The sequence below is a fragment of the Pelophylax lessonae genome, assembly GCF_965119305.1.
Source record: "Pelophylax lessonae genome assembly, chromosome: 1".
NCBI classification, from domain to species: Eukaryota; Metazoa; Chordata; class Amphibia; order Anura; family Ranidae; genus Pelophylax; species Pelophylax lessonae.
In genome coordinates, this window is record NC_138768.1 from 720,162,152 (window position 1) to 720,181,772 (window position 19,621).

Here is a 19,621-nt window from a genome sequence, read left to right on the forward strand (position 1 = left end):
CACCCAGGAGTATCAGTACAGGGGGGGAAAGGTCTCTCTTCAAATTCACAAGTGATGTATAACAATTATTTTCCCAATTTATGTAAAAAAAAAAACAACCCACCTTAAACATAAACTACAGTTTCATCGGAGAGTAAAAGGCATGTGCATTTAAAGTATAAAAATAAAATTTTTATACACACAAAATTTTCAAGGCTTTTGAAAAGCAGTGCTCAAATTAATAGTGCTAGGACTTGCATATACAATTACAACCAAAGAACAGACATTGCAGAAACACAACCTCATATACACCAATCAAAATATAATAAACACACATACCTGGCTTGTGGACCATATGGATCTGCTTGAACATGGTCTTGTACCAGTCTTTTGGTCTATCAACTGTCTATAAGGGAAAAAGCAATAATATTTAATTCCATGTATAAAGTTAAACATGTACATGTTCTGTACAGTTTGTGAAAACAAGAGCATAGTACCAATTTGTTTAGAAAGGCCACCAATTCATTAGATATTGTTAGTGAGTTATCGGACTGAAAATCCATGTCTGCGAGCTGTATGCAGTATCCTCACGTTTGGCCTCCAGTAAGTTATTCTGTTGTTTTGGATGATCTTCTTATGGCAAACAAAAACCTCTCCAATGTACAATACAACTATAACTAATCCAACCTGTTCAGCCACTAAGCAACCACATTTTACTGTGTTCTACCAATACAATACAGCATTGATAAATCTTTGACAGAGCGCAAGGGCAAACTTATTTTGTTGTATACTATGCAATCAGAGAAACAACTAATTGAAAAGTTGAATTAGATCAATGCAAAACAAAAACAAAATTATGTTGGGAATAAATTAAACTGTATTGCAATTACATTTCTCCATAATGCTATGAGGCTATTAAGTTGTATTACACAAATTGTAATACCAATATTATATTGCTACCTAATTACATATGCTGGATTCTGCGATGTATGTTTGAAAAGTTAGCCATTTTATAGTAAAAGATCTGATATTTGGCAGTTACCCTGAAAATCAAAAAGCACTGTATAGATGCAGTGGTTAACACTTCCCAGCTTGGGGTGATGCCCCCACCTCCAGGACCCATCACTGTTGGAGTGACTGGGTAAGTGTTGGGGCCATGGGGACTCTGTTCCCTATCCCCTCTCTCTCCCCTTCTCCCCCAATTTCCTAATTACCATCCAATGCAATGTACTCGTACGCATATACTTATTTACTTATAGATATGATCATACACCGACTCTGAAGAAGTGGCGTTAGTCCACGAAACGCGTCAGTCAATGGATGTTATGATGTCATATTACTCTGCATTACTGTTTCATTGTCATGTTGGTTCTTTTGAGATTGCAACTGTTGGGGTGCACACCATGTACTTTATTACTTTATTGTCACCATATCATCTATATGTGTATTACATCATTACCTCCTTTTATGCATCAATAAATATGATATAATTTTACTCTGTCATGTCTCTCATTCAAAGTCCCAACCTTTTTTGTATTGTTTCAATAGACAGGGATGGAGGCACACGGCTATTCCCACCGTGCGTTTCATTTAAAGTCCCGCCCTCCCCTCCTCCTCCTTCCCAGCTTGAAGGTTTCCTTTCTGATAACCATATACATTTGGAATCTAGACATCACATTCAGTGTCAGATGCCTGCATCATGAAAGGCTTTTTTCAGCCATTCCAACTGACTCATCTCAAAAGCTGAGAATCTGGTAAACTGCTGCAATACAGGGATGATGATGCAGCTTTGATCTACACTTGTGAAACTCAGCGCGTCAAGCAACCAGTGAAGGCCTGTGTCAATAAACATTCCAATACACTGGAAAGGGTCCATCTGGCATAAAGATAAAGTGGAATTGGGAAACAAATATATTATTTGGGGGAGATAAAGATAGACTGCTATGGCTTTTTAATTACTTAAGGAACTCTTTAAAAACTTAAATAGGTAGCCATAAATAAAATCTTCAACATTACATTTTGCCCATGCAGCTTAATTATTCCAGGAAGCCTTCAATTATATAAAGGGTTAACAGATGAACTAAGACCAGCTGGTACTGTCACTAGCAGGAGTCACAATACTCTGTCTGCAATTAGTAATCATACATACTGATTAGTTTCCAAGGAATAATTATCTAGCCAACTGCATCTGACAGACCATAATCAGGGAGAAACTTGCTAATGGCCAGAATTTGTTATGAGCTGAACTGTCTAAATGCAGCAATATAATCTTTAATGCTTTATTGATTATGACTATATCAGTATATACAGTATACTATATACAAACCCGATTCCAAAAACGTTGGGACACTGTACAAATTGTGAATAAAAACAGAATGCAATGATGTGGAAGTTTCAAATTTCTATATTTTATTCAGAATACAACATAGATGACATATCAAATGTTTAAACTGAGAAAATGTATTATTTTAAGGGAAAAATACGTTTATTTTAAATTTCATGGCATCAACACATCTCAAAAAAGTTGGGACAAGGCCATGTTTACCACTGTGTGTCATCCCCTCTTCTTTTTATAACTGTCTGCAAGCGTCTGGGGACTGAGGAGACAAGTTGTTCAAGTTTAGGTATAGGAATGTTGTCCCATTCTTGTCTAATACAGGCTTCTAGTCTTAGGTCTTCTTTGTCACATCTTCCTCTTTATGATGCGCCAAATGTTTTCTATGGGTGAAAGATCTGGACTGCAGGCTGGCCATTTCAGTACCCGGATCCTTCTTCTACGCAGCCATGATGTTGTAATTGATGCAGTATGTGGTCTGGCATTGTCATGTTGGAAAATGCAAGGTCTTCCCTGAAAGAGACGACGTCTGGATGGGAGCATATGTTGTTCTAGTACTTGGATATACCTTTCAGCATTGATGGGGCCTTTCCAGATGTGTAAGCTGCCCATGCCACACGCACTCATGCAAGCCCATACCATCCGAGATGCAGTCTTCTGAACGCTGATAACAACTTGCCTTGTCCTTGTCCTCTTTAGTCCGGATGACATGGCGTAATAGTTTTCCAAAAAGAACTTCAAATTTTGATTCGCCTGACCACAGAACAGTTTTCCACTTTGCCACAGTCGATTTTAAATGAGCCTTGGCCCAGAGAAACCGCCTGCGCTTCTGGATTATGTTATAGAGTTTTAGCCGGCAACACTGAATGGCACGTTGGATTGTGTTCACTGACAATGTTTTCTGGAAGTATTCCTGAGCCCATGTTGTGATTTCCATTACAGTAGCATTCCTGTATGTGATGCAGTACCGTCTAAGGGCCCGAAGATAACGGGCATCCAATATGGTTTTCTGGCCTTGACCCTTTCGCACAGAGATTGTTCCAGATTCTCTGAATCTTTGGATGATATTATGCACTGTAGATGATGATAACGTCAAACTCTTTGCAATTTTTCTCTGAGAAACTCCTTTCTGATATTGCTCCACTATTTTTCGCCACAGCATTGGGGGAATTGGTGATCCTCTGCCCATCTTGACTTCTGAGAGACACTGCCACTCTGAGAGGCTCTTTTTATACCCAATCATGTTGCCAATTGACCTAATAAGTTGCAAATTGGTCCTTTAGCTGTTCCTTTATGTACATTTAACTTTTCCGGCCTCTTATTGCTACCTGCCCCAACGTTTTTTGGAATGTGTAGCTCTCATGAAATCCAAAATGAGCCAATATTTGGCATGACATTTCAAAATGTCTCACTTTCAACATTTGATATGTTATCTATATTATATTGTGAATAAAATATAAGTTTATGAGATTTGTAAATTAGTCCATTCCTTTTTTACTCACAATTTGTACAGTGTCCCAACTTTTTTGGAATTGGGTTTGTATATATATATATATATATATATGTCTAATTATATATAAAGGCTAACTACTGAGGTCTGGCTAACAGGTAAAATTTGGACCTAGGGCGTGAGGCTTTATCCCTCCCAAAGTTTACAAAGCCTCCATGTTCCAGGATACAACAGAGAGAGTGAGAGCCCTCTGAGCCTCTGTCAGCTTACATATGACAAGATCTGTGTACAATTAGGACTAAAGCATGTTTAGATTTTTCTCATTCAGCCTGCAGAAATCACTAAATTTCCCAATCTGTGCTAAACAACGTGAATGGAAGACTCTTCCTTGCCAGCTTTTGTATTCAGACAGTACAGCACCGGGGGGCTGTCTACATACTGAACAGTGACTGCATCTGATAGGTCAACAATTTTCAATACAATGCCTTCAATTTTTCAGTTGACCTTCTGTGGAGCAGAAATTGGCGATATTTGAGCGGTATATGGGCAGCTTATACAATGAGGTGTGCCTGGAAGGCAAAACGTGGACCCAGAACTGGAGGCTGTATTCCTCCAAAGCTATGCAGTCTCCAGACTGTAGGACCCAGACCAGAACTTATTAGGATTTGTTTCTATTCTCCATAACATACATAAATCCTAAAGCCCCTAACCAAGTTTAGGTGAGAAACCTATAGACTGTCCACAATCCTGCCAGCCACTGCAAAATGACAACAAAGCCTTGAGTCTCTCCTTTCCCCATATCTCCATTACACCAAGACATGTATTTTCTATATCATGATACATCTTTTCACTTTAAGCAAAACACTAGGGAAATTATGACTCTAACATACATTGGAAAGACCTCCCTTATTACTAAAAAAAAAACAACATTCATACCCCTCAGTTCAAAAAATCTAGTATTCTGGAATATATTACTGGAACAGGATCTTACATGGTTCTTTTTTACTCTACAATTGCAAAAGTCTGCAGTCTACAACTAAATGCAACCACTAAACATAGTCGTGGAAGACTCTACTGCAAAATTGACTGTGTGTCTCTAATAAGACACACAGCAGTATAAAATAAGTTGGGATTTTTACTTATCTGTGGCAAATTATGAAAATACAGTTTTTTCAATGTAAACACGATATCATTGTCTTGTATTTTGTTTACTTTTTAATTGGTAGTATGAATAGTTACCTTGCCATTCCGTGATGTTACAAATATGGGGATATTTTCAACAGGATACAGAAAAATAATATACATACCATTTAAACTGAAGGAAAAAAACACAAGCAAGCAGTGTGCTATTAACCTTCAGTCTTGATATTATGTGTCCGTTTGGTTTTTTAAGGATTTGGATTAAACAAATTGATAAATGTTACTGCCCTCGTAGTCGGTTTGCAGCATGATGACTTCTTTGAACAATCAATAATATACAATGACTGACTTTGTTTTATATCCTAATTATTTTATTGCTTGTGCCAATTAAAGGACATCAGTAAGAAAATATTATAATTTTTGTCATGGGGCACAGCCAGAATTTGCCATCTAGGGGGATCATTTAACCACAGCCAGCCGCTAATTAGGCCTTGCTCATTATGCCTGTATATTAATCACATGACTGACATGACCTGAAAATAAGAGACAGTGAATAACATGTACAGTACAGTAATATCACCAGGAGAACCAGGGCAGGCGATTGGGCTTCTCACATAGTACATGAATAAGACATGGCTCTGGATTATTAATAGGGTCTCACATTCTTGTTTATCAGACATTTTGGCGCAGAAATTAGTATTTGGCAGTGTCAGCAATGTTTTCCATCTCCCACACACACAGAAATTGGATTATACTGCACAGTATTTCTCAGAAGTTGTTCCATGTCTCCTTGTATTTTCCCAGATTAGGGCTCTCAGATATGGTACACAGTCAGCATGCATCAGGGGCTAAATTAACTACCAGGATGATAAAATGTATTCACAGAACTGAAACATTCATTAGCCATTTTACCCACACTGCATTACAGAAATAAAAAAATAAAAACACATTAAAAGAGGCTTTAAAAATACTAAAACGACCTTACTCTATATACAGGGAGAGAGAGAGGCGAGCCCGTGCCACAGTTTATTTTGGCAGTTTAGGCCAGGTTTTGCAGAAAACAGGCACACTAATGAGCCAGGTGTGCACTTGACTTATGTTAGAGCTAGGAGTAGAGGATAGTGGCCCTACCCTCCTGAGGGGGTCAGTCTGTGCAAGGGAGCGGTTAGGAGCACGTTGCTCCATATTGTCTATGGGGGACAGTGGAAGGCCCAGCCTGTAAGAAAGTAACAGCAGGTAGCTGCAGAAGAAACAGTCAGCACTGGGGAAGGTTCAGCTGTTAGTACATGAGCACTAGAGACTGTGTGTTTGACAGTCTGGAGGACCAAGGCAGGAGGCCTATGCAGAGATACTGTAGGTACCGAAGTGGAGTACAATTTATTTTGACAAATCGATGGTGAGAACCCCAGTAAGAGAAATGATTTTTCTGTGAATCTTTACCTTCTTCATTTAAAGTGGGAAGAAAAAAACCCCTAAAATGAACTTTGGAGAGTGAACTAGACTCTGTTTGGCGCTACCAACGAGCTAAAATACCCTAAATCATCACTATATATATTGTATTTTTACACCTGTGTGTGTGTATATATATATATATATATATATATATATACATACATACACACACACACATACACATACGTCCTCACACAACTGTTGATGTGCAAATGTTTACAGCACATGTGAAATAATGCTGTAAAAAAGTGAGGAATGCGTTCAAAAATAATGAAATTAATAGTTTTTATGTATTAATTACCAAGCTACGAAGTGCGCAAACAGAGAAAAATCTAATCAAATCAATATTTGCCTTTAAAACAGCATCAATTCTCTTGGGTACACTTGCACTTAAGTTTTCTTGCAAATGGCCCAGGATATTATTAAAAAATTATACTAACAGGTGGTTATGATTAACAAGATTTCATGTAGGTGAAAAAACAAAAATTTTGTCACTTTGGCTTCCTCGCAGGCTGGGCGGGGGGGGGGGATGGTGCTCCCCCTTTTGGGGGCGCGGTCCCCTTGCGCCTCCGGGGTACTGTCACGTCTTGTGGTACTATACATTTTAGAGTTTACAGTTTCCAGATGTGCTCTCCAAGCTCTTCTGGTGCACAAAGACTGGCAATGTTGAGGACTAAAGACCATATGGTCAGTCAAGCAAGCATTGCAGATGGAAGACACATCATGATGGACTTCCCTTAGCAATAGGAAGAAGTCCAGTAGCATCATTAGCTCAGACCTTGCAGAAATCATTAAGTCCTCTAGTATACCCATCAACAGTTCAGAGAAGTCTGTTCAGAAGTGGTCCTCATGTAAGCCTTGGGGATAAAAAGAAAAACTTGACATGAAAACAAATATGCCAAGCAACTCATCTATGTATGAAAACACAAGAAACGGTGTGCAGAAAAATATCAGCAGGTGCTCCACACTGATGTTTAGATTTGAAATATGTGGCTGTAACAGAAGGCAGTTTGTTCACCAAAAGTGTATTGCTGCATTCCTGCACATGCTGCCAGAATGTGGTCAGAATAAATGGTCCCCTCAATGCTGACAAGTACAGATAATAACCGTCATGCAATACAAACAAGGAGGCATTTGATAAGTCCGAAATTCATTCTGCAGCAGGACAATGGCCCCAATATTGCATCCAAAGTAATAAAACTATTTTCATCCAAAAGAAGAACAAGGAGACCTAGGAAGAGACAGCAAAGACCCCACAGAGCCCTGATCTCAACATTACTAAGAATGTCTGGGATTACACGAAGAGAGAGAATCACAGCAAACAGCTCAAATCCACAGAAGAACTGAAGACAGTTCCCCTAAATGTTTGGAACACCTTCCTGCTGAGTTTCTTTTAAAAAATGATGTGCAACACCTTCATACTTGCACCTTGTGTTTTCCACCTGCATTAGATGGACTTTTATTGTGTAGTTTCCTCATGTAATCTGTTGCTCTGTATGCATAGCCTACAGTAGAGTAAATCTTCACATTGCAATGTCAGAAGCTTCTTTTTGTGTTCAAACATTAGGTATGTGGCATGGTATTGTACACGGTATTGCATGACCTCTGTCTGTAGCGTGTGGCATGGTGGCGATCAAATTGTGGCGCTACTGAGGGGTATGGAAGCCCGGGTTTCTTTAAAAGTGGCTTTCAGCTATTCTGCATTGTTGGGTCGGGTGTCTTTCATCTTCCTCTTGACAATATTCCACAGATTGTCTATGGGGTTTAGGTCAGGTGAGTTTGCTGGCCAATCAAGCACAGTGATATCATGATCATTAAACCAGGTATTGGTACTTTTGGCAGTGTGGGAAGGTGCCAAGTCCTGCTGGAAAATTAAATCAGCATCTCCACAAAGCTGGTCAGCAGAGGGAAGCATGAGGAATTTCCTGGTAGAGAGCTGCACTGACATTAGACTTTATAAAACACAGTAGACCAACACCAGCAAATGACATTGCTCCCTAAATCATCACGGACTGTAGGACCACAACATTTTGCTTACTTATGTAATTTGATATCACCCTCTGTCTGTCCCTAATCTTTAGTGCTACTTAGTTCAGTCCCAGCTAGACGCCTGTTACTTCCATGTTTTCCTAGTATTATTTCTTTGCAGAGATGGGGTTTAGGATATATAATGTGTGTGTGTGTGTGTGTGTGGGGGGGGGGGGGGGGGTCAATGGGGTATTAGTGTGCTTTATGCTCTGGATGAAGGAACGACAGAGACACCTTTAAACAGCAGAATTGTTAGTCTGGAGGGAGAGTAGTTTTAGATGTACTAGCGGATTTAGATACACAAACAAATTGAAGCCATACTCCAGCTACAACCAACAAGCAGTAACAGCAAAAGTTATTTTTTTCCTTTTGGGATAAAGGTTTTACATAAATAAATAAAAGCTTATATTGTAAGAACCCCAGTCAGTGGAAAAATATTTGTCTCAACCCTCTAACTGCTGCATTCGCCGGCTAGCTTGGTCTATTGAAAAACAACAATCCTACTGGCTAGAACAGCAGGTGAGATTAAAAGGAAGAAAGCCTAAAAAAAAGAAAACAAATGCAGCCCCCACATCTAATAATTAGTAAGCTGCAATATAATAAATGTTTGTTTTTGGGTTTAATACCGCTTTAACTTTATTGCTATCACGAGGGGGCTAATAAGCCCCCTATGTAATAGGTTTGGGCAGGTGAAAGGTACTCTTTATGGGGTTTATTAGACCCCAAATGTCTCCCTGCTCCAAATAAGTGGGCACAGACTTGGGCTCAGATAATTGTGTAGCCAGCTTTTTAGCTGGGATTTTGTCAGATCTGAACCAGAAGTCACCACATGAGTCCAAGGAAAGCAATCAGGCAGTTCTACAGCCACCTGATTAGGTGTACATGAAAGCCAGAAGCTGACCATGCAAAAGTGACGCATGCTCATGGCTGCTGCTGAGATTGTTTGAGTCCCTTGAGCTCCTAGTTGTACCAGACATGTCCAAAGAACTCAAGTCTTTAAGGGCTGTTTTGCCCACTTTTATTAAAATTCATGTTATACAACAGAGTAACCCTTGCAAGGGTTATTCTGCCTTTTTTTGCCACAAGTACTCATTCAGCCTCCTGGCAATCTATTGGAGCACCGCTCCCCTGATCTCCAGACTTAGGACCTCTGTATGTTCCCCCAAACTCTGAGCACTAGCATACACATACACACACTGTCGCCACTTCCACTTGCACCCTCAAGCTGTACTGGCTCATCCTGTCTCCCAGGTGGTGCCCTCAAGCTTTCCTATTGGAGCGCTGGGCCACAGTCACTCCAAAACCATAAGTTCTAGAGCGCAGCTGCACAACCAGTGGGTGCTGCTTGCCAACAAAATGTGGACTGAGGGTTGGAGGCTTCTACCTACCCAAAACTCATCAAAGCCTCTGGGCTCCAAGACTTGCCAAACTCTGAGAAAACCAACAAGCTTGTTTTCTCCCTATGATACACATATCCTGGAGACCCTCACCAAGTATGGGTGAAAATCCTAGGTGATACCAGTACCTTTTTACTATACTGCGATCCAGTCTTTCCTCTGGTTGACAAATCCTTATATGCAAAACTGCGCTTCATCTTTTTACGACGTGTTATAGCACTAGGTTGTCACTATAAGAATACTAGTTGTCTGGTTGTACTTTCTGACCTGGGACAGCTTAAATATTAGCAAGTAAAAATAAAGAAAATTGGTCAGTATACGCATTTTAAGTAGTCAAAAAGGAATGTATGCGCATCTAACAGGCTGGGCCAATCAGCATTCTCTCACTGGGAGCCCATAGTAGCTGATGGAGTGGAATGCAAATTTAATGAAGACAAGTGTAAAAGTCTTCATTTAAGTGAACTTGTAGCTTTTCCATGTACAGTATACACAAGGCACAGATTAACCATGAAGTTTTTATTTTGTACTTCTATGTTTTTAAATGATGTGCTTTACCCTCTTTTTTACAGTTGATGTGGACTTTAAAGCATAAAAAATATGGAATATACTGTGTAAATTTCTTTTTTTTTAAATGTAACGTCGTTCCCTATTGAGCTTCAGCTTTACTGCAGAAAAGGCAGGTAGCTCTGCCTCAGTTTAACTCTCACCAAATGTATTTTTATAACAAATTCACAAAAAGTTGAATTTTACACCATATTCTGATAACAATACTAATAATAAAATTAAAAAAGCATGCAGTCTTTACTTTCTTTTTACATTTTTTAGATTTTTGGAGAAGCTCAGAGAAGAGTTCACTGCTTCGGCATCCCCTTCTGTGCATACTATGATGTATTTCAAGGAATAAAAATACTATATGTGGCTAATGCATTAAATGATGTCATTCAGTATTTCACACACCTCTATTTATATTTCTCTATGCACTGACATGGAGTCAAAATTGTCCTTAAAGTAGCAGAGGCTGGGGCAAACTAGAAAACTGCAAGGGGTGTTTGCTGCTGCGGCAAGGGAAAGATTTAAACCATTAAAATGAAAGGTAAATTTTGAAAGTTTGTGACTATTCAGCCATGATATAAAATAAAAAGTGCAGCCCTTTCTAACGATGAAAATTCACACAGGATTTCAGTAACATATGGAGAACAGGCGCAATAATCCTGTATCCTTAGGGTAGAATTTATCATTTGGCAGTAGTAACAAGCACTGTGCATATCTTTGGGCACATGCTGGCAAACAGCGATGCCCAGCTTATTTTCCTTCACTGCCATATGCTGCATGTCCCCAGATGTGCACAGTGCACTTGTTTATCCATATTTATTAAGATAGAAATAAGTAAATACATTTGTATGTTTCTCAAACAGTTTGCATTTTAAAACATATGCATGTTTTTTTTAAAGGGAAGAGCTTAAAGTGTACATGTACCTAAATGATAAAATAAAGCTATGTTATTATTTCTTTACTGTTCACTCACAGGGCAGATGTGGGAAGGAGACCTATGAGTGAAACAGAGAAGGATCAGGTCCCTGCTGCGTAGAAGCGTGTTAAGCCGGGTTCACATATGTGCGGCTGCGGGTTCCAGCCTAGGGTCTGGTGCCTTTCTGTTCACCAGTTCAAGTACAATTTAGGTCCGAATTTTTTTCCTGAATTTGCACTTGAACCAGGACATGTGTGAGAGTCGGTCACACTCGCATGTCATGCGAATTAGATGCGGTGAAAGCCACATGCAATTAGCACATATGTGAACCCAGCCTAAATCTTAGGACTGGATGTACAGAAATACACAACAGAAATACAAAACCTTTTGGAAGGTAACACTGTATATACAGTATTTCATCTATTTAGCATTTGCTGGAGTTCAGCTTAAATCGAAATCCTTTAAAAGTAGTATTAATCCCTCAACATGTTTACATTTGAGCACAATAAAATAAACATTTCCCATTAAATTATTTGTTAAAATTCTTGCAGTTTACAACTTTCAATGCTGCCAACTTCTGCTCTCTCAGCATTGCTTCCCTAACTTTCGGTCTTCACAAGAAAGAGCTAACAGTGGACAATACAGTTATGGCACCAGTCATTCACCTGCCTCTCCCCTTTAACCTGCTCACATCCGCGCTACAGCCTATATACGGCTGCAGCGCGGACTTGAATTTTCGGGAGGCCGTTTTTAAACGGCCTCCCATAAACAAGCCCTCCGCGCGCTCCCGCGAGCGCGCATCGGGCAAAAGCTGTGTTGGCCGTGTCCCTTGGACACAGCCAATCACAGATCGAGATGAATGGCCAATCACAGCGGCCATTCGTCACGATCGAGGCATCCAATGAGAGATGATCTCATATGTAAACATATGAGATCATCTGTCATTGCCTCGGTAGTAACAGACTCCCCGCGTGCTCCCGCGAGCGCGCACCGGGGATAATCTGTGTTGGCCGTGTCCCTTGGACACAGCCAATCACAGATCGTGACGAATGGCCAATCACAGCGGCCATTCGTCACGATCGAGGCATCCAATGAGAGATGATCTCAAATGTAAACATTTGAGATCATCACTCATTGCCAGCTCTCCCTCCTCACACACAGACTGCAGTGTGAGGAGAGGAGAGATCGTAAGTGTGAAAAAAGTGCCCACCATTGCCCACCAGTGATCACCAGTGCCCACCAGTGCCCACCAGTGTGCCCACCAGTGTGCCATCAGTGTGCCAAGTGATCAGTGTGCCCAGTCTCATCAGTGCCCACCAGTGCCCACCAGTGTGCCCACCTGTGCCCATCAGTGCCCGCCCAGTGCTCATCAGTGCCGCCCAGTGCTCATCAGTGCCGTCCAGTGCTCATCAGTGCCGCCCAGTGCCCACCAGTGCCCACCAGTGTGCCCATCAGTGCCCGCCCAGTGCTCATCAGTGCCGTCCAGTGCTCATCAGTGCCGCCCAGTGCTCATCAGTGCCGCCCAGTGCTCATCAGTGCCGTCCAGTGCTCATCAGTGCCGCCCAGTGCCCACCAGTGTGCCCATCAGTGCCCGCCCAGTGCTCATCAGTGCCGTCCAGTGCTCATCAGTGCCACCCAGTGCTCATCAGTGCCGCCCAGTGCTCATCAGTGCCGCCCAGTGCTCATCAGTGCCGTCCAGTGCTCATCAGTGCCGCCCAGTGCTCATCAGTGCCGCCCAGTGCTCATCAGTGTGCCCAGTGCCCACCAGTGTGCCCATCAGTGCCGCCCAGTGCTCATCAGTGCCGCCCAGTGCTCATCAGTGCCGCCCAGTGCCCACCAGTGTGCCCATCAGTGCCCGCCCAGTGCTCATCAGTGCCGCCCAGTGCTCATCAGTGCCGCCCAGTGCTCATCAGTGCCGCCCAGTGCTCATCAGTGTGCCCAGTGCTCAGTGTGCCCACAGCGCTCATAAGTATGCTCATCAGTGTGCCCACAAAGCCCATCAGTGTGCCCATCACAGTGCCCATCAGTGAGCCAGTTTAACCGTGCCCATCAGTGTCACCGTGCCCATCAGTGTCACCAACGATGGCAAAAAAATTTTTCTCAGCCGAGGAGGCCTTCAATATAATCAGTGAGGACATGGACAGGGAGCTTTCTGCTTCGGAATCTTCGGAGTCAGAGTCTGACTCCGAAGTAAATTACGAGCCGGTCATTAGCAGCGGGACGCAGACCGACTCCGACTAGGAGGAATACTGCCCGCCTGCCAAACGAAGGCGTTCTGGTGAGGAGGAGGCAGTGCCATCCACCAGCTCCGCGGTGCCATCCACCAGCTTCGCAGTGCCATCCACCAGCTCCGCAGTGCCATCCACCAGCACCACAGTGCCTCGGCAAGAAAGGCCAAGCTCAAGTGGGGTGTCACCTCCCCCCAAAGGGTTAGGACCAACGCCAGCCTTCCCTATGCCCTTCTGAACCCCCTGTGGCTTCCTCCCAACTCAGGAGAAGCCATCATCCCCCCTTTCACTGCCCAGCCAGGAGTCCAGGTCAACACGGAGAACTTTGCCCCAATTGACTACTTCCGTTTAATTTTTACGGAGGACCTGCTGACGTCCATTGTGGCCCAGTGCAACCTGTATGCACATCAATTTATCCAGAGTAACCCCACATCTTTTTATTCCCGTCCCTTTGAGTGGAGAGACCTAACGGTGGAGGAGTTCAAGATATTTTTAGGCCTCACCTTCAACATGGGACTCAATAAAAAAAACGAACTGCAAGCATATTGGTCAACCAAACCAATCTACCATATGCCCATCTACTCTGCAGTAATGCCCAGGGCCAGGTATCTGATGATCATGAGGTTCCTCCATTTCAACGACAATACCCAGTGCCCTCCCCGAAATTCCCCAGCATTTGACAAGCTGTTCAAAATTCGGCCACTTCTAAATTATTTTTCAGAAATATTCCCTCAATTATTTACCCCAGACCAAAATATATGTGTGGATGAGTCCCTGGTTAAATTTACCGGCAGGCTGGGCATCAAACAATTCATTCCCAGCAAACGGGCCCGCTATGGGGTGAAGCTTTACAAACTATGTGACCGAGCCACAGGGTACACCTATGCCTTCAGGGTATACGAAGGGAAGGACACCCAGCTACATCCCCCTGAATGTCCGGACTACATGGGATCAAGCGGGAAAGTTGTTTGGGACCTCATTTACCCCCTCCTTGAAAAAGGCTACCACCTGTACGTAGACAATTTCTACACCAGTTTGCCCCTGTTCCGAAACCTTCACAGAAAGAAGACTCCTGCATGTGGCACGGTCCGAAAAAACCGGAAAGGCTTTCCTCAAAGGCTAGTAAACACCAAGCTGAGAAGAGGGGAGACGGCGAGTCTGAGAAATGAGGAAGTTCTGGCTGTGAAGTGGAGGGACAGAAGAGACATCTACATGTTGTCTTCGATCCACAATGACAACTTTGTGGAATCCCGACGAAGGAATGGCCCAGTCCGAAAGCCAACATGTGTACATGAGTACAACTTATTCATGGGGGGAGTGGATTTCAACGACCAAATGATGGAACCCTATCTACCCACAAGACGTATCTATCATTGGTACAAAAAAGTAGCAATTTATATTTTTCATTTGGCCATATACAATTCCTACATTTTATACCGCAAATCCACCGAAAGCCCCCAACCCTTCCTTTATTACCTGGAGGAAATCTTCACAACCCTCATATTTCCAAACGGCCCACCAGAAAACATTAGATCTGACGTAATAAGCAGACTGTCTGAACGCCATTTTCCAAGTAAAATCCCTCCCACACAAAGAGACCAAAAACGGCAGAAAAAATGTAGGGTGTGTACCAAGGCAGGAATTCGAAAAGACACCCGCTATTATTGTCCCCAGTGTCCTTCCCAACCAGGCCTCTGTGTAGACGACTGTTTCCGCCGTTACCATACTTGTCTAAATTATTAGTATGGTAAACGTAGTCCTCCGCTTTCACCCCTTATGCCACTGTATGCTCCTGAAATGACCCTGGACTGTTATACAACGACGCCTTTGCCTGCTGATTTTGTACCTATGTCTGCCTGCTCCGGAACTGACCCTGGCCTGTTTTTTGACCATGCTTCTGCCTGCTGATTCTGTTCATACCTCTGCCTGATCTGGAACTGACCCTGGACTGTTATTTGACCACGCCTTTGCCTGCCGATTTTGTACCTACCTCTGCCTGCTCTGGAACTGACCCTGGACTGTTTGACCACGATTTTTGCCTGCCTCTGGAAGTAGTGGGATTCATACCACAGGGGTCTCGCATATGTGAGGGGACCAGAAATGTTTTTCTGGATGAAGAAAACAATTTTTTTTTGTTTTTCTTCTTCTCAGATTAGGGTCTGGATCCCGGAGGCTTCAAAGCGATTTGGGTGGGAGAAGCCTCTACCCCTGTCCCCATTCTATCCCGACAGAGGCCCTACTTCTGCCTGCAGGACTTACTGCCATCATGCCTCTGCCTGCAGCATGCACTGACACTGGACTGGTATCCTTGCCTGGAGAATTGCATGCACTGTTGCTGACCAAGTCCCTGCCTGCTGCCTGGACTCAACTCCTGTGGACAACTGCGCTTCTAAAACTACAGGTAAGCTTTTGTTTACCCTTTGCTCAGCAGAATGTATTGTGGGGTGTAATTCATGGTAATTCATGGTATGTGCATGCTATGTGTCTTTGCATGTTGGGCCTCTGTATGTGACCTGACTCCGTAAAAGTCTCACACATGTGGTATCGCCATACTCAGGAGGAGTAGCAGAATGTATTTTGGGGTGTCATTTTTGCTATGTACGTGCTATGTGTTGGAAATATCTTATAAATGGACAACTTTGTGTAGAAAAAATGCGTTTTCATTTTTTTTCCACATTTTCCGAAAGATTCTGGAAAAAAATGACATGTTTAAACGACTCATTATGCCTCATAGATTATACGTTGGGGTGTTAGCTTTCCAAAATGGGGTAATTTAGTGGGCTTTTTCATTGTGCTGGTGCTCCAGGGCCTTCAAAAGTGTAATAGGTGGTTGAGAAATGAAAAGTGTATTTTATGCTCCGAGAACGCCTGGAGGTGCTACTTCAATGTTGGACTTCTGTATGTGGCCTGGCTGTAAAAAAGTCTCACACATGTGGTATCGCCATACTCAGGAGGAGTAGCAGAATGTATTTTGGGGTGTCATTTTTGCTATGTACATGCTATGTGTTGGAAATATCTTATAAATTGACAACTTTGTGTAAAAAAAATGCGTTTTCATTTTTTTTCCACATTTTCCGAAAGATTCTGGAAAAAAATGACATGTTTAAAAGACTCATTATGCCTCATAGATTATACGTTGGGGTGTTAGCTTTCCAAAATGGGGTCATTTAGTGGGCTTTTTCATTGTGCTGGTGCTCCAGGGCCTTCAAAATTGTAATAGGTGGTTGAGAAATGAAAAGTGTATTTTATGCTCCGAGAACGCCTGGAGGTGCTACTTCAATGTTGGACTTCTGTATGTGGCCTGGCTGTAAAAAAGTCTCACACATGTGGTATCGCCATACTCAGGAGGAGTAGCAGAATGTATTTTGGGGTGTCATTTTTGCTATGTACATGCTATGTGTTGGAAATATCTTATAAATGGACAACTTTGTGTAAAAAAAATGCGTTTTCATTTTTTTCCCACATTTTCCGAAAGATTCTGGAAAAAAATGACATGTTCAAAAGACTCACTATGCCTCATAGATTATACGTTGGGGTGTTTGCTTTCCAAAATGGGGTCATTTAGTGGACTTTTTCATTGTGCTGGTGCTCCAGGGCCTTCAAAAGTGTAATAGGTGGTTGAGAAATGAAAAGTGTATTTTTTGCTCCGAGAACGCCTGGAGGTGCTACTTCAATGTTGGACTTCTGTATGTGGCCTGGCTGTAAAAAAGTCTCACACATGTGGTATCGCCATACTCAGGAGGAGTAGCAGAATGCATTTTGGGGTGTCATTTTTGCTATGTACATGCTATGTGTTGGAAATATCTTATAAATGGACAACTTTGTGTAAAAAAAATGCGTTTTTATTTTTTTTCCACATTTTCCGAAAGATTGCGGAAAAAAATGACATGTTCAAAAGACTCATTATGCCTCATAGATTATACGTTGGGGTGTTTGCTTTCCAAAATGGGGTCATTTAGTGGGCTTTTCCATTGTGCTGGTGCTCCAGGGCCTTCAAAATTGTAATAGGTGGTTGAGAAATGAAAAGTGTATTTTATCCTCCGAGAACGCCTGGAGGTGCTACTTCAATGTTGGACCTCTGTATGTGGCCAGGCTGTAAAAAAGTCTCACACATGTGGTATCGCCATACTCAGGAGGAGTAGCAGAATGTATTTTGGGGTGTAGTTGTAAGTATGCATATGCCATGTGAGAGAAATAACCTGTTGAATATGACAATTTTGTAAAAAAAAAAAAAAATAATAATTTTGCAAAGAATTGTGGGAAAAAATGACAACTTCAAAAAACTCACCATGCCTCTTATTAAATACCTTGGAATGTCTACTTTCCAAAAAGGGGTCATTTGTACTTTCCTGGCTTGTTAGGGTCTCAAGAAGTGAGATAGGCTGTCAGTACATTAGGTGTGATCAATTTTCAATGATTAGCACCATAACTTGTAGACTCTCTAACTTTCACGCAGACCAAATAATGTACACTTATTTGGGTTATTTTTACCAAAGATATGTAGAAGTATACATTTTGGCCAAAATTTATGAAGAAAAATTACTAATTTGCAAAATTTTATAACAGAAACTAAAAAAAAAACGTTTTTTTTAAAAATTTGCGGTCTTTTTTCATTTATAGCGCACAAAATAAAAAGCCCAGCGGTGAATAAATACCATCAAAAGAAAGCTCTATTTCTATGAAAAAAAGGACTAAAAATTTATATGGGTTGAGTGTTGCATGACCGCGCAATTGTCATTCAAAGTGTGAGAGCACTGAAAGCTAAAAATTGGTCTGGATGGGAAGGGGGTTTAAGTGCAAAGTAGGCAAGTGGTTAAACAATCAGAAGTTTTGTATTCATTAATTACAAGGCTACCTGTGAACGGCTGCTCAGCCTGACTTAATGTTTTTCCGGTAGCAGACAGGGAGTCCCCATACCGCTGCCTTAAAACCAGCACTGTATACTGTATATAGCTGATGCTACATACAATTGATACAGCGCTGACAGTGGCTGCATCAATTAGAAATAGTTTTTAAATAGGCTTTACATTTCTCCTTTGCTTCTCTTTTCATACTTCTATGTATTTTCTTATTTGCAATATACTGTAGATGGAAAGAGTCCCACTCTGTTGGTGTCAGGTGGATGGCCTCTGCTTAGCCTTAACTGTCCTTTGATTTTTTTCCATCTTCTCCTCCTTCCTCTGGCTACATTTATTGATGCAATTCTTATATGAAAGGGGCTTGTGCAACGGTCACCTTTGAGGTAGTTCCCTTGGCTCTCCATTCAGAAATTATATAACAAGGCACTGTCCGAATTCAGTCCATCTCTGAACAAGATGATCTGGTTACATCCTTGAACCTAAATGTCTCTGTCTTGGTGACTTCTGTCCCTGGTATTGTCTGAGGGCAGATATTTTTTTTACCCTAAATTTGAAGGCTGTTACCGTACTCACCAGTCTTCTTGGTTGTGGTTGGTTTCTAAATCATCTGTTCAGGCTTGTTGATCTAAGGAAGAATCAAACTTTCCATCTATATCCTGGAGTTATGAGTTAACTCCCCCTTCTAACTGAACATTTGGTCCAGGTTCAGTCAGACAATGCCATGATGACATTACTCTTCAAGGGGGCGCTTCAGCAGACTGCAACAGCGTCAGAGGTACAGTCTAAACTGTCTTGGGTGGAGCTTCATATACAAATATACTCCATGTTTCAGGGCAGGTAGGTTTTCTCAGCTGACAATTTTGTCACTCCAATTGTCACTTATCTGTAGGTGTCCCAGGGCATAAGTCTGTGTTGGAGAACGCTGGATGTGGACTTACTAGCATCTTGGTTCGCCAAGAAGCTGTACAGTTTTGCTGTCCAGACATGGAATCTGTTGCAATACATATCCTGGTGACGCTCTATGATCAGTAGACCCTGATCTATGCTATTCATCCACTGCAGCTTTTACCTAATGTACTTTGAAGGATTGAGGCTGAGAGTATTTCAGCCATGCTCATAGCTCCAGAATGACCTCCAAGAGCGTTGTATGTTATCCCAATTTGTCTGTTAGCTGATACTCTGTGGCCTCTACCAGATGTTTTTTCTCAAGGGATGATTTTGCACCCTGCTTCTCATTCACTGACTTTGACAGCCTGGCTGTTGAAACCCAGGTTCTGAGAGACTG

At 42.0% G+C, this 19,621-nt stretch overlaps 1 protein-coding gene across 1 annotated transcript in view; it reads right to left on the minus strand.

Annotated features, from left to right (window-relative positions):
• Positions 1-19,621, minus strand: part of SORBS2 (sorbin and SH3 domain containing 2) — a 488,340-nt gene that overhangs the window by 133,715 nt on the left and 335,004 nt on the right. The window contains exon 10 of the mRNA XM_082244055.1: positions 319-385. Within this exon, the coding sequence (XP_082100181.1) occupies positions 319-385 (67 nt within the window). The remainder of the gene's footprint in view (positions 1-318; positions 386-19,621) is intronic.